The 17257-nt window shown below is 36.5% G+C and overlaps 1 protein-coding gene across 17 annotated transcripts in view; it reads right to left on the minus strand.

The window, feature by feature from the left end:
* LOC139982814 (dynamin-binding protein-like) overlaps nucleotides 1-17257 on the minus strand; it is a 70160-nt gene that overhangs the window by 10428 nt on the left and 42475 nt on the right. For all 17 annotated transcript variants that reach the window (XR_011798364.1, XR_011798365.1, XR_011798366.1 and 14 more), the window contains 9 exons: nucleotides 10406-10529; nucleotides 9224-9315; nucleotides 8148-8203; nucleotides 7657-7750; nucleotides 6658-6763; nucleotides 6216-6346; nucleotides 5033-5137; nucleotides 4672-4803; nucleotides 3619-3780 (listed from right to left, as the gene is read on the minus strand). Coding sequence is in view for 5 of the 17 variants with exons in the window: in XM_071995919.1 (XP_071852020.1) it covers nucleotides 3619-3780; nucleotides 4672-4803; nucleotides 5033-5137; nucleotides 6216-6346; nucleotides 6658-6763; nucleotides 7657-7750; nucleotides 8148-8203; nucleotides 9224-9315; nucleotides 10406-10529 (1002 nt within the window). In the remaining 12 variants the exon portion in view is untranslated. The remainder of the gene's footprint in view (nucleotides 1-3618; nucleotides 3781-4671; nucleotides 4804-5032; nucleotides 5138-6215; nucleotides 6347-6657; nucleotides 6764-7656; nucleotides 7751-8147; nucleotides 8204-9223; nucleotides 9316-10405; nucleotides 10530-17257) is intronic.

Consider the following 17257-nt stretch of genomic DNA (forward strand, 5'->3'; position numbering starts at 1 on the left):
TATTCCCTGTCATTGTGATTAACACATCAAACCCTCACAGCACTAAGTGTATCTCCCTTCACTTTCACTGAAGATATTCCCTGTCATTGTGATTAATACATTAAACCCTCACAGCACTAAGTGTATCTCCCTTCACTTCAACTGAAGATATTCCCTGACATTGTGATTAACACATTAAATCCTCACAGCACTAAGTGTATCTCCCTTCACTTTCACTGAAGATATTCCCTGTCATTGTGATTAATACATTAAACCCTCACAGCACTAAGTGTATCTCCCTTCACTTCAACTGAAGATATTCCCTGACATTGTGATTAACACATTAAATCCTCACAGCACTAAGTGTATCTCCCTTCACTTTCACTGAAGATATTCCCTGTCATTGTGATTAATACATTAAACCCTCACAGCACTAAGTGAACATGTCAATGAACTAGCAGACCCGCTAGGTGGCTGACTAGTTCAAGATTCCATTTCTGAAGCTTGGATGAGCGGGGCAAAGAAATTCTTCAGAAAAAAACCCAATGGAAGCTGTTTAAAGCAACTTGTTTGACTTGAACAATGATAACATATGAATATAGACTAGTACTAATCAACTGAGTGTAATGCTATGATCTACAGTCAGACACTACAGACCTAGATAACACTGATATTACAGCAACATCTGTTTATATTGGGCCTGGCTAGGGAGCCCCATTGATTAAAACCAGTCAGTATTAATGACATTACTGACCTGCTTTGACTTCCGTTTATCTTGGCCCTGGCTAGGGAGCCCCATTGATTATAACCACAGTCAGCATTAATGACATACTGATATTACAGCAACATCTGTTTATCTTGGGCCTGGCTAGGGAGCCCCATTCATTATAACTAGTCAGTTTTAATGACATACTGATATTACAGCACCAGCTGTTTATCTTGGACCTGGCTAGGGAGCCCCATTGATTAAAACCACAATCAGTATTAATGACATACTGATATTACAGCAACATCTGTTTATCTTGGACCTGGCTAGGGAGCCCCATTGATTAAAACCACAATCAGTATTAATGACATACTGATATTACAGCAACATCTGTTTATCTTGGGCCTGGCTAGGGAGCCCCATAGATTAAAACCACAGTCAGTATTAATGACATACTGATATTACAGCAACATCTCTTTATCTTGGGCCTGGCTAGGGAGCCCCATTGATTATAACCGCAGTCAGTATTAATGACTTACTGAATTTACAGCAATATCTGTTTATCTTGGGCCTGGCTAGGGAGCCCCATTGATTATAACCACAGTCAGTATTAATGACATACTGATATAACAGCAACATCTGTTTATCCTGGGCCTGGCTAGGGAGCCCCATTCATTAAAACCACAGTCAGTATTAATGACTTACTGATACTACAGCAACATCTGTTTATCTTGGGCCTGGCTAGGGAGCACCATTGATTAAAACCACAGTCAGTATTAATGACATACTGATATTACAGCACCAGCTGTTTATCCTGGGCCAGGCTAGGGAGCCCCATTGATTATAACCAGTCAGTATTAATGACATACTGATATAACAGCATCATCTGTTTATCTTGGGACTGGCTAGGGAGCCCCATTCATTAAAACCACAGTCAGTATTAATGACATACTGATATTACAGCACCATCTGTTTATCTTGGGCCTGGCTAGGGAGCACCATTGATTATAACCAGTCAGTATGAATGACATATGTACTGATATAACAGCAATATCTCTTTATCTTGTGCCTGGCTAGGGAGCCCCATTCATTAAAACCACAGTCAGTATTAATGACATACTGATACTACAGCACCAGCTGTTTATCTTTGGCCTGGCTAGGGAGCCCCATTGATTAATAACCAGTCAGTATGAATGACATATGTACTGATATAACCGCAATATCTCTTTATCTTGTGCCTGGCTAGGGAGCCCCATTCATTAAAACCACAGTCAGTATTAATGACATACTGATACTACAGCACCAGCTGTTTATCTTTGGCCTGGCTAGGGAGCCCCATTGATTAATAACCACAGTCAGTATTAATGACATACTGATATTACAGCACCATCTGTTTATCTTGGGCCTGGCTAGGGAGCACCATTGATTATAACCAGTCAGTATGAATGACATATGTACTGATATAACAGCAATATCTCTTTATCTTGTGCCTGGCTAGGGAGCCCCATTCATTAAAACCACAGTCAGTATTAATGACATACTGATACTACAGCACCAGCTGTTTATCTTTGGCCTGGCTAGGGAGCCCCATTGATTAATAACCAGTCAGTATGAATGACATATGTACTGATATAACAGCAATATCTCTTTATCTTGTGCCTGGCTAGGGAGCCCCATTCATTAAAACCACAGTCAGTATTAATGACATACTGATACTACAGCACCAGCTGTTTATCTTTGGCCTGGCTAGGGAGCCCCATTGATTAATATCCAGTCAGTATGAATGACATCCTAGTATTACAGCAACATCTGTTTATCTTTGGCCTGGCTAGGGAGCCCCATTCATTATAACTAGTCAGTTTTAATGACATACTGATATTACAGCACCAGCTGTTTATCTTTGGCCTGGCTAGGGAGCCCCATTGATTATAACCACAGTCAGTATTAATGACATCCTGGTATTACAGCAACATCTGTTTATCTTGGGCCTGGCTAGGGAGTCCCATGCATTAAAACTAGTCAGTTTTAATGACATACTGATATTACAGCACCAGCTGTTTATCTTTGGCCTGGCTAGGGAGCCCCATTTATTATAACCACAGTCAGTATGAATGACATCCTGGTATTACAGCAACATCTGTTTATCTTGGGCCTGGCTAGGGAGGCCCATTCATTATAACTAGTCAGTTTTAATGACATACTGATATTACAGCACCATCTGTTTATCTTAGGCCTGGCTAGGGAGTCTTATTAAACCACAGTCAGTTTTAATGACATACTGATACTACAGCAACATCTGTTTATCTTGGGCCTGGCTAGGGAGCCCCATTGACTAAAGCCACAGTCAGTATTAATGACATACTGATATTACAGCAACATCTGTTTATCTTGGGCCTGGCTAGGGAGTCTTATTAAACCACAGTCAGTTTTAATGACATACTGATATTACAGCACCAGCTGTTTATCTTTGGCCTGGCTAGGGAGCCCCATTGATTATAACCACAGTCAGTATTAATGACATCCTGGTATTACAGCAACATCTGTTTATCTTGGGCCTGGCTAGGGAGTCCCATGCATTAAAACTAGTCAGTTTTAATGACATACTGATATTACAGCACCAGCTGTTTATCTTTGGCCTGGCTAGGGAGCCCCATTTATTATAACCACAGTCAGTATGAATGACATCCTGGTATTACAGCAACATCTGTTTATCTTGGGCCTGGCTAGGGAGGCCCATTCATTATAACTAGTCAGTTTTAATGACATACTGATATTACAGCACCATCTGTTTATCTTAGGCCTGGCTAGGGAGTCTTATTAAACCACAGTCAGTTTTAATGACATACTGATACTACAGCAACATCTGTTTATCTTGGGCCTGGCTAGGGAGCCCCATTGACTAAAGCCACAGTCAGTATTACTGACATACTGACCTGCTTTGATTTCTCTTTGTCTTTGGTCTTCTCTACTTTATTCATACAACTGTCGTAGTCAAGCAGTTTATGGTGACGCTTCTGGATGAGTTTATGAGGGCCTTGGAACATGTTAAGAAGACTCTCCAATGGAGAAAGAACTCTCTGCTGAACAAACAATGTCTGAAAGAACAAAGGAATCAGAGATGAACAAAAGAAGCATAAAGAGTTAAAGGATTGGGTCAGGTGTTTGACATGTCTATTTTGTATGAAAGAGCACAAAAAACAGAAAAGAACAGTGAAGAAACTACCATGATAGCATGCTCTGTTAAGGAGATATGACACTTTGAAGATATAAAAATTTCTTTAAAACGACTGGTGTAGAAAGACTTACTGTGAGGGTGTGATGTCACATCCTCACTTCCTTAACATTTGTGAATATATTTCTTTAAAAATTATTTACATTTTTTAACACATTTGAAAATAATATAATCAAAAATTCTTCAGATGTTTAATCTCAAATACTTCCTTTGACAAATATGAGATCTCCTGACATATCTTTTGGTTTAAAGTCATGGAATCTCACAAAATATTTAGAAAAAAAAAACAAAGACTTTTCAGGAATGTGAGGATGTGACATCACAGCTAGTCAGATTTCAGCAGTTTCTACACAATCTGATAACACTTTACACTTGAATATCTTTTTAACCGAAAAAGATATTTGAACAGATTTTTCAACATTGTGTTTCTTTTATTGTCCTCTTTCATATAACATAAACATGTATGACAACTGAACCAATCCTTTAAACAAACGTTACCAGAACGAGAAAAAAAGTGGGGGTGGGGGTGGGGCTGGACAGAGTTTTGCATAAGCTCTACTACACCAAGAGAAAGAAGGAGTGGGGCTGGTCAGAGAGTTGAACTAGCTCTAAAAAACCAAGAGAAAGAAGGGGTGGTGCTGGACAGAGAGTTGAACTAGCTCTACAAGAACAACAGAAAAAGATAGAGAGAGGGTGTGAGTAGAGAGTTGAACAACAGCTACTAGAAACAAGAGAGGTGAAGGCTGGTACTTACATAGTCTTTGTAGAGTTTGTTGGCGAGATGTCGCTGTGCTGCTTCATATTTATTGACTTCATGAAGGTTAGACTGACTGGCGTAGTAATCTGAGATGTCACTGCCAACTGTAGCTTCGGCTGATGTAGCAGTCTGTGATATGGAGAACCAAATGAATAGTAGCAATGATTTATAATCATTTCTTATTGTCCTTAACCTTTAATATGACTGGTATCAAATATCTGTTTACATGATTATTTGGAGCTTACACAAATTGCAGGATCTATGAATGGAACCTTTCAAAATTTGGAGCCCCAACAGTGAGACACACTAACTTCAAACATATATCGGTCAGTTCCTATCCAACGTAGTGTTATTTTACCTTCAGCTGTTCCAGATAAGAATTGATGTCTGTCACAAAGATCTTGATCGTCTTCTCTATAACACGGAATCTTCTCTCCATCTTGTCAAAGTCTTCGTCCACAGTCTGTAAATACATAAACAAATTAATTGTATAATTATAACGACTCTCCACAAACAATGCAAAGTCTTCGTCCACAGTCTGTAAGACAGAAACAAATTTACTGTATAATTATAACAACTCTCCACAAACAATGCAGAGCATTCTAGCAAATTGACATATTGTGAGTGACCTATATTAACATAAAAATAACTCCTTAAAAGCAGCTCAGAGGTCTATCATCAAGGTTAGAATTGGCTGAAAATGATTCTTCTTGTAATAAAATATTGCAATTGTCTGCATGTGTTTTAAACATGATACACATACAACCATTTCACTATACAGTCTATATCCCCAAACATTTTAATTACTTCAAACTTTACTTTATATGTACCTGTCTTTTCACTGTATATTTATACAGTTTGATCTTTTGCCCTTAAGGTTGCCATATCATGTATCTTTATGGAGAAAAAGGGGTGAGTAGGATGGGGACTGTGATTTTGTCCTTTACAATTCCTTCACCCTATACCATTTCATTTCCTCACTTTCCATTTTCTGGTATATTAGGATGACTTATTTTAACAATATCCTTGACTATGTTAGAAGAAACGGGAAACAGCATAACTACAGAAAGCTGGAGAGAGAACAACACAAACGACCAGAACAGCAGGTCACTGAACAATTCATGATAAAAATCTACTAATAAACCTCCCCCCCCCTCCAAGAAAAAACCAACCTGGGATGCAGGTGTTTTTCTGGTTCAACATAAACAACCAGAACAGCAGGTAATAGAACAATTCCTGATAAAATCTACTAATAAACCCAAACAAAAATACAAACCTGGGATAACAGTCCTGTGATGCGGGTGATTTTCTGGTTCAACATCAACAACATGAACAGCAGGTCATAGAACAATTCCTGATAAAATCTACCAATAACTCCTCCCCCCCACAAAAAGAAAATACCAATTTGGGATGCCAGTCCTGTGATGCAGGTGATTTTCTGGTTCAACATCAACAACCAGAACAGCAGGTCATAGAAGAATTCATGATAACATCTACCAATAACCCCTCCCCCCACCTCCCCCCAAAGAGAAAATACCCACCTGAGATGCCAGTCCTGTGATGCGGGTGATTTTCTGGTTCATTCTTTGTGATTTCTTCTTGATAGAGTGCATGTTGATTTTACCAATCTTGTCTGAGATGGCTTCTTGTCCTGGTTTCCTGTACTTCATAACTGGTTAAAAGGAAACAGTCAGTAACGATACCCAGAGTGTGATCTGATAATAGCACACAGAATACATATGAATGATATATGGAAAGCTTGACCCAGGAGAGGATATTAGACTACATCACACTCTCCCCTTCATTATACTATTACCTAATTATGTGTTTATGTCTAGATGATATAAAACAAACAGGAACAAGAAAACCCAACAGTTCTAGGATATAACTAAGGTAGAGATTACTAAACATCTCCGATTATGATACCATTCACAACTGTCTGTTAGTATTTTCTATGATAGGTATAAACTGCTCAGTACCCACCTAAATCTTTCCGCCTCTTAAATTCATTGATGGAGTTGGCAACGTCAGTCATTGCAGTTAACGCCCGCTGGATATTAGGTCTGTCCGGAAGGTCTTCTTCTGTGTACTAAAATGATAAGACCAGGTACACATTTAAAATATTCATTGCATATATAACACCATCCTAAGAAACAGACAAAACATACCTATCTTTTAAGAGATACATTGTACAATGATCCATTGGTAGGACTGTTGACTCACAACCTAAATGCAGTTGTTATTATTACATGTATGTTGTATTAGCAGGGGACCATGTAGGTACATACCGTGTAAAATGATCCATTGGTAGGACAGTGGACTCACAACCTAATGCAGTTGTTATTATTACATGTTAGCAGGGGACCATGTAGGTACATACCTTGTACAATGATCCATTGGTAGGACAGTGGACTCACAACCTAATGCAGTTGTCAATATTACATGTATGTTGTATCAGCAGGGGACCATGTAGGTACATACCTTGTACAATGATCCATTGGTAGGACAGTGGACTCACAACCTAATGCAGTTGTTATTATTACATGTTAGCAGGGGACCATGTAGGTACATACCTTGTACAATGATCCATTGGTAGGACTGTTGACTCACAACCTAAATGCAGTTGTTATTATTACATGTATGTTGTATCAGCAGGGGACCAAGTAGGTACATACCTTTTACAATGATACTTTGGTAGGACTGTTGACTCACAACCTATATATGTAGTTTTTATTATTACATGTATGTTGTATCAGCAGGGGACCATGTAGGTACATACCTTGTACAATGATCCATTGGTAGGTCTGTTGACTCACAACCTTAATGCAGTTGTTATTATTACATTTATGTTGTATCAACAGGGGACCAAGTAGGTACATACCTTGTACAATGATCCATTGGTACGACTTTTGATTCACAACCTAATGCAGTTGTTATTATTACATGTATGTTGTATTAGCAGGGGACCATGTAGGTACATACCTTGTACAATTCAGCTAAGAGGAGATGATATTTCAAGATTCTCTGGACAGGCTTTATAAGAAAAGAAGCCAGGTCCCAACAGTTGGTACTTTGTCTGAAAAAAAAAAATCATAAGATTGTTTCACTAATTAAACAAATTCCCACCAAGGACAGAGAAATTTAAAGTGAAATTCTAACCAAAAAAAAAAAAAAGAGAGAAATCAAGTGATAAATTCCAATTCTCTCCTATGAGATTCCTGCATACAGAGTAATTCATTATATCCACTCAGGTACTTGTAAAAGCATTGGAAAACTTATTTTTGTTGAATGGAGCGTCTTCTTTTCCCCATCAGAATAAAACAAGTTCAACCTGAATTTATTACATGCAGCTGGTTTTACTTTGTTGATCTTATGATACTTTGGTTGAGAAGGCAGACATTTATTTCTGTTCTGAATATGATTATGTATATTATTGTCATAAAGGTTTGATTTATTAATCCCTAGTTGCTCACCTGACTAACTCCAGACCTTGATTGATATACTCCTGCACCTCGGGATTCTCTTCATACTGTTGGAGAAATGAATAATTAGGGACAACTGGACCAATATAAAAACACTCAGCAAAGCAGACACATGGGTGTTATGTGTTGAATACAGACTGCTTCAACCAATCTAATAACACTCAACAAAGTAGACACATAGGTGTTATTTGTGGAAAACAGTATTCTTGAGAGGACACACAGTTAGTGTTATGTGTGGAATACAGTATTCTTGAGAGGACACACAGTTAGTGTTATGTGTGGAATACAGTATTATTGAGAGGACACACAATTAGTGTTATGTGTGGAATAATACAGTATTCTTGACAGGACACACAGTTAGTGTTATGTGTGGAATAATACAGTATTCTTGAGAGGACACACAGTTAGTGTTATGTGTGGAATACAGTATTCTTGAGAGGACACACAGTTAGTGTTATGTGTGGAATACAGTATTCTTGAGAGGACACACATTTAGTGTTATGTGTGGAATACAGTATTCTTGAGAGGACACACAGTTAGTGTTATGTGTGGAATACAGTATTCTTGAGAGGACACACAGTTAGTGTTATGTGTGCAATACAATATTCTTGAGAGGACACACAGTTAGTTTAAAGTAAAGCTGTATAATAACCATGTTAAACTATAGAATGTTGTCAAAGAAAATGTTAATCAGTTTGAATTACAAACTACTAGTTATTGAGAGAAATTCAACAAATCAGATGAAAAGAGAAAATCTTGCTCAAGATACACCAATCAAAAATCAAGTTTTAATAGGAAAAAAAACTTGACTACCGTGTTGACATATAACAGATCCATTACTGGGATTTAATCTCTGGAAGTATCAAGGCTTTAGCTGGGGAAGATAGGATCCATATCTCCACTTATCAACAAGATACTGCTAAAGATAGGGTTGTCAAATAACAATGTGGAATATCTTTGTAAATGTAAAGTATTACATTGTCTGCCACTGCAATAACCCTTTAAATGTTTGACAAAGTAAGCTGACACAGGATGTTTAAAGTGAAACACAATGCTGTTTGACTTGCCTTTTCCAGTAATGCAATTGCATCATCATGATTTCTACAGTAGGTTGCATAAGCGCTGTGAAGATCACTGCTGTGCTCCATGAAACATTCACCTGAAAGCAAAGAAAAAAGAAAAGACCATTTCATGCTGCTTATTGCTCTAGCAACCATGGCATTCATTGTACAATTAGAACACTTGAATATACAGATTCAAAACTTGAGCTGATGACCAAACTAATTTATGTAACTCTCTCACCGCATAAAGCTGGTAGTTGTTACATCATACAATGTATTAAGTCTAAAACATCATACCAGACAACTCATAGAAGTACTCCTTGATGGCTAAAGTAATGTCATTATTACAAATCCTAGCTATTTCTATCATTGAGCCAGTTGGGAATCGCTTTGCACAATATAAAAGTGATTTGGTGATATTGTTCAAGATTTGCTGCTAGGACCCATCACCTTGAGCAGAGATGATCACCTACAATTGACTAGCAAACTACTTGCATTGATGCTGTTCCTATATCCATGCTTTTAAGTATGGTGTATGTACTTAAACATGGTTTTAATGTCTTACATATTGATCCAATGTGGCACAATGTATTATAATGTTGGTACATTGTATAAAACATGATCAGATGTGGTAACATGTATAACAATGTGGCACAATGTTTCAAATTATATTATAACTTGATCCAATGTGGCACAATGTATGACAATGTGGTATGATGTATTACAACTTGATTCAATATACTTCAATGTTGTACAATGTTTCACAATGGGGTGCAATGTATTGCAAAATGATTACAAATGATACCATGTAGTAGAATGTATATATGTTGTGGTACATTGCTTTATGATTCAAGGCATCACCATACAACCCAATGTAGTACAATGTATGTGTTACTTGGGTGATTCAAGAAATCACCTTAAAACTGAAAGGTAAACGATGAGTTACCATTGACTACAACACGGTCTAATGAATTACAATTAACTACAATATGGTACATGTATTACAATCAAGTCCACTGTATTACAATAAAGTCCACTGCATTTCAATAAAGTCCACTGTATTACAATATGGTCCATTGTATTACAATAAAGTCCGCTGAACATTTACAATAAAGTCCACTGTATCACAATAAAGTCCACTGTATTACAGTGAAGTCCACTCTATTACAATATGGTACAATGTATTACCTATAAACTGTTCTTCAGGAGACTTCTCTTCCACTGTTGTTGCTATGGCATTCATAAAATTCTCCGCTACCATAATCACCTCGTCCATATTGCCAAACAGAACATCTAACTCTAGTCCTTTTGCCTGCGAAAGTCAAAACAAACCCATAAAAACCATAGTCTGGTATAATGTTACCATCTTGACGGTAAGCTGTACAACTATATGTATAGGTATGGTGAGATCATACTTGACTCTAGCTTGAAAAATAAGTGACCAATGAAAAATACTCAATGCATGCTAGTGTGTCTTCATTGGTATCAGACATGTAGTACAGTAGCAGTAATGTTACTCTTAAATGGAATCAGCAAATTTAATTCTTACATGAAAATACTAACGTAATTCTCATATGATATTACTAATGAATTAAATTCTCACAATATAATGCCTATGTTTACAATTATCACATGATATTAATGTAATTCTCACATGATATTACCAATGTAATTCTCACATGATACTACCAATGTAATGCTCACATGATATTACTAATGTAATTCTTATCTTATCTTACCAAAGTAATTCTCACATAATATTATTAATCTAATTCTTACATGCTATTGCTAATGTAATTCTCACATAATATTATTAATGTAATTCTCACATGATATTCATAATGTAATTAACACATGATATTATTAATGTAATTCTCACATGATATTACCAAAGTAATTCTCACATGATATTACTACTGTAATTCGTACATGATATTACCAAAGTAATTCTCACATGATATTACTAATGTAATTCATACATGATCTTACCAAAGTAATTCTCACATGATATTACCAAAGTAATTCTCACATGATATTATTAATGTAATTCTCACATGATATTACCAATGTAATTCTCACATGATATTACTAATGTAATTCTCACATGATATTAATAATGTAATTATCACATGATATTACCAATGTAATTCTCACATGATATTATTAATCTAATTCTTACATGATATATGACTAATGTAATTCACACATGATCTTACCAATGTAATTCTCACATAATCTTACCAATGTAATTCTTTCATGATACTACAATGTAATTCTCACATGATATTACCAATATAATTCTCACATAATCTTACCAATGTAATTCTTTCATGATACTACAATGTAATTCTCACATGATATTATTAATGTAATTCTCACATGATATTACTAATGTAATTCTCACATGATATTACCAATGTAATTCTCACATGATATTATTAATGTAATTCTCACATGATATTAATAATGTAATTATCACATGATATTACCAATGTAATTCTCACATGATATTATTAATCTAATTCTTACATGATATATGACTAATGTAATTCACACATGATCTTACCAATGTAATTCTCACATAATCTTACCAATGTAATTCTTTCATGATACTACAATGTAATTCTCACATGATATTACCAATGTAATTCTCACATAATCTTACCAATGTAATTCTTTCATGATACTACAATGTAATTCTCACATGATATTATTAATGTAATTCTCCCATGATATTACTAAAGTAATTCTCACATGATATTACCAATGTAATTCTCACATGATATTATTAATGTAATTCTCACATGATATTATTAATGTAACACGGACGTCTATTAAGTCAGGTCTGTATGTTCCTTAATGATACATTTTCACTTCATAACTTGTTTGGCATTCCTTTAATACAATAAAATGCAGTGACTAGTACATTGTTGAGAAACAACTAAGGTGAATCAAATAAAGTGCAGATGCAACCCAATATAATCAGAAACATGATTTTTACAAACCTTAAATTGCCTCAGATAACATTTCACATTGTATTATCAATTTTAAATAGACAAATGTCATCTATGGGTGGTGTTTTGTTCATATAACTTAAAATGAACATGATTGGTTTAGTTCTTATCATCCCAAACCCAAGGAATAGCATTAACCTACAGATTAACACTAATGAGCCAAGATCATTGCCAATTAGGTAGACACATTTAGCATACTGCAGCTGTACTGCTATAGAAACATTACTTGCACTCAACTTTGCTTCTTTTCTAGAACTTGACATACCAAGACTAAAGGTCTACCTTTTAATCTTTTAATAATGATGTACTTTCTTTTATCATACATCATGGTAATATGAAGTAGATTATTGTGATGGATGCCAATACAGAATGCTCTGCCAGTAACAGATAAAACTAATGTGAAATGAGAATCCTGCAGAGAGGCTAATGAACAATCAATGATATCTGAACAGAATGACAAATGGGCAACTAATGATACCCTTATAGCATGGTTAGCTAGCACCAAAGTAACCATACCAGAAAGATTACCTAGCACCAGGTAACCATACCAGGTTACCTAACACTCAAGTAACTATATCAGCATTGTTACCTAGCACCCAAGTAACTGTACCAGAATGGTTACTTGAACCACAGGTAACCGTAACAGAATGGTTACCTAGCACCCAAGTAACCAGACCATAATTGTAGCCTAGCAGGCTAGCACCCAAGAAACCAGACCAGGAAGGTCAGCCAGCACCCAGATAACCATACCAAGTTACCTAGCTCACAGGTAACTGTACCAGAATGGTTACCTTGCACCCAGGTAACCGTACCAGAATGGTCAGCCAGCACCCAGTTAACCATATCAGAATGATTACCTAGCACCCAGGGCACCGTGCCAGAATGATTACCTAGCACCCAAGTAACCATACAAGGTTACCTGGCACCCAGGTAACAAAAACCAGGTTAGCCAGCACCAAGGTATCTGTACCAGAATGGTTAGCCAGCACCCAGGTCACCATATCAGGTTACCTAGTACCAAGGTAACGATACCGCAATGGTTACCTAGCACCCAACTAACTGTACCAGAATGGTTAGCCAGCACCCAAGAAAACCGTACCAGTACCAAAATGTTCAGCCAACACCCAAGTTACAGTACGAAAATGATTAGCTTGCACTCAAGTAACCATGTAACTTACTCAATATACCCCAATGGAATGCATAACACATACTCAATGTACCCCAATGGAATGCATAACACATACTCTTGTGTACCCCAATGGAATGAACACTTACTCAATGTACCCCAATGGAATGCATAACACACTCAATGTACACCAATGAAATGCACAACACTTACTCAATGTACCCCAAAAGAATGGTTAGGCAGCACCCAATAACATGAGATATTTAGATATGTTAGTTCCTTGAGGGCCCTCACTCATGTGAATGCATATATTTCACTTGCTCTTCTTATATCAGGAATATCGAGGGTTATCCATGTTTTCCTTCCGTGGCTTGTCTAGCAAATACAATTTATCTAAAGATCGATAGTTAACCAAGCTAATGTTTGTTGTTGCTCTCTTCAAATTTGTCCCACTCACTTGTAATGATCACATCAACTTTCAACAGCCTAAATTATAGACAATCTACCATACAGACATGTACAAGGGTATAGGCCACAGATAGGATGAAGGCTTAATGTGATGCTGTAGGTGCATGAATTTCAGACACATTAGTACTTGCATAGGCTCAGCAAGTTATCTACCATGCAAAATCTCTTAAATATCATGGATATTGCACAGTCATCATAAACAAAGAGCCCCTACCCCCCTCCCCCCCTCCCCCAACCATTAAAAGTTTGGAAAATGTTCACTCATTTCACTCAAAGTGTTTTGTCATAGAAGAATAAAGGAACCTGAGACACCAGAAGGCAGTATTTCTAGTAACCACAGTTTGAAATGATGGAACTAGTTTTGATAATGATAGCAATTAATAAAAGACTGTAGCTAAACAGTAAAGTAAGCATGGAATGATATTGTGTTCCCCTGTGATGCATGTTTCTATTAGTAAGCCCATGTTATATATATAGATGTCAACAGACAAAGTGTGCATGGAATGATATTGTGTTCCCCTGTGATGCATGTTTCTATTAGTAAGCCCATGTTATATATATAGATGTCAACAGACAAAGTGTGCATGGAATGATATTGTGTTCCCCTGTGATGCATGTTTCTATTAGTAAGCCCATGTTATATATATAGATGTCAACAGACAAAGTGTGCATGGAATGATATTGTGTTCCCCTGTGATGCATGTTTCTATTAGTAAGCCCATGTTATATATTGATGTCAACAGACAAAGTGTGCATGGAATGATATTGTGTTCCCCTGTGATGCATGTTTCTATTAGTAAGCCCATGTTATATATATAGATGTCAACAGACAAAGTGTGCATGGAATGATATTGTGTTCCCCTGTGATGCATGTTTCTATTAGTAAGCCCATGTTATATATTGATGTCAACAGACAAAGTATGCATGGAATGATATTGTGTTCCCCTGTGATGCATGTTTCTATTAGTAAGCCCATGTTGATATATATATATGTCAACAGACAAAGTGTGCATGGAATGATATTGTGTTCCCCTGTGATGCATGTTTCTATTAGTAAGCCCATGTTATATATATAGATGTCAACAGACAAAGTGTGCATGGAATGACATTGTGTTCCCCTGTGATGCATGTTTCTATTAGTAAGCCCATGTTGATATATATATATGTCAACAGACAAAGTGTGCATGGAATGATATTGTGTTCCCCTGTGATGCATGTTTCTATTAGTAAGCCCATGTTATATATTGATGTCAACAGACAAAGTGTGCATGGAATGATATTGTGTTCCCCTGTGATGCATGTTTCTATTAGTAAGCCCATGTTATATATATAGATGTCAACAGACAAAGTGTGCATGGAATGATATTGTGTTCCCCTGTGATGCATGTTTCTATTAGTAAGCCCATGTTATATATTGATGTCAACAGACAAAGTATGCATGGAATGATATTGTGTTCCCCTGTGATGCATGTTTCTATTAGTAAGCCCATGTTGATATATATATATGTCAACAGACAAAGTGTGCATGGAATGATATTGTGTTCCCCTGTGATGCATGTTTCTATTAGTAAGCCCATGTTATATATATAGATGTCAACAGACAAAGTGTGCATGGAATGACATTGTGTTCCCCTGTGATGCATGTTTCTATTAGTAAGCCCATGTTGATATATATATATGTCAACAGACAAAGTGTGCATGGAATGACATTGTGTTCCCCTGTGATGCATGTTTCTATTAGTAAGCCCATGTTGATATATATATATGTCAACAGACAAAGTCTGCATGGAATGATATTGTGTTCCCCTGTGATGCATGTTTCTATTAGTAAGCCCATGTTGATATATATATATGTCAACAGACAAAGTGTGCATGGAATGACATTGTGTTCCCCTGTGATGCATGTTTCTATTAGTAAGCCCATGTTGATATATATATATGTCAACAGACAAAGTGTGCATGGAATGATATTGTGTTCCCCTGTGATGCATGTTTCTATTAGTAAGCCCATGTTGATATATATATATGTCAACAGACAAAGTATGCATGGAATGATATTGTGTTCCCCTGTGATGCATGTTTCTATTAGTAAGCCCATGTTGATATATATATATGTCAACAGACAAAGTGTGCATGGAATGATATTGTGTTCCCCTGTGATGCATGTTTCTATTAGTAAGCCCATGTTGATATATATATATATGTCAACAGACAAAGTATGCATGGAATGACATTGTGTTCCCCTGTGATGCATGTTTCTATTAGTAAGCCCATGTTGATATATATATATGTCAACAGACAAAGTATGCATGGAATGACATTGTGTTCCCCTGTGATGCATGTTTCTATTAGTAAGCCCATGTTGATATATATAGATATCAACAGACAAAGTGTGCATGGAATGATATTGTGTTCCCCTGTGATGCATGTTTCTATTAGTAAGCCCATGTTGATATATATATATGTCAACAGACAAAGTATGCATGGAATGACATTGTGTTCCCCTGTGATGCATGTTTCTATTAGTAAGCCCATGTTGATATATATAGATATCAACAGACAAAGTGTGCATGGAATGATATTGTGTTCCCCTGTGATGCATGTTTCTATTAGTAAGCCCATGTTGATATATATATATATGTCAACAGACAAAGTGTGCATGGAATGATATTGTGTTCCCCTGTGATGCATGTTTCTATTAGTAAGCCCATGTTATATATATAGATGTCAACAGACAAAGTGTGCATGGAATGATATTGTGTTCCCCTGTGATGCATGTTTCTATTAGTAAGCCCATGTTATATATATAGATGTCAACAGACAAAGTATGCATGGAATGATATTGTGTTCCCCTGTGATGCATGTTTCTATTAGTAAGCCCATGTTGATATATATAGATGTCAACAGACAAAGTGTGCATGGAATGATATTGTGTTCCCCTGTGATGCATGTTTCTATTAGTAAGCCCATGTTGATATATATAGATGTCAACAGACAAAGTATGCATGGAATGATATTGTGTTCCCCTGTGATGCATGTTTCTATTAGTAAGCCCATGTTATATATATAGATGTCAACAGACAAAGTGTGCATGGAATGATATTGTGTTCCCCTGTGATGCATGTTTCTATTAGTAAGCCCATGTTGATATATATATATGTCAACAGACAAAGTGTGCATGGAATGACATTGTGTTCCCCTGTGATGCATGTTTCTATTAGTAAGCCCATGTTATATATATAGATGTCAACAGACAAAGTGTGCATGGAATGATATTGTGTTCCCCTGTGATGCATGTTTCTATTAGTAAGCCCATGTTGATATATATATATGTCAACAGACAAAGTATGCATGGAATGACATTGTGTTCCCCTGTGATGCATGTTTCTATTAGTAAGCCCATGTTATATATATAGATGTCAACAGACAAAG

The sequence above is a fragment of the Apostichopus japonicus genome, chromosome 16 (genome assembly GCF_037975245.1).
Source record: "Apostichopus japonicus isolate 1M-3 chromosome 16, ASM3797524v1, whole genome shotgun sequence".
NCBI lineage: Eukaryota > Metazoa > Echinodermata > Holothuroidea > Aspidochirotida > Stichopodidae > Apostichopus > Apostichopus japonicus.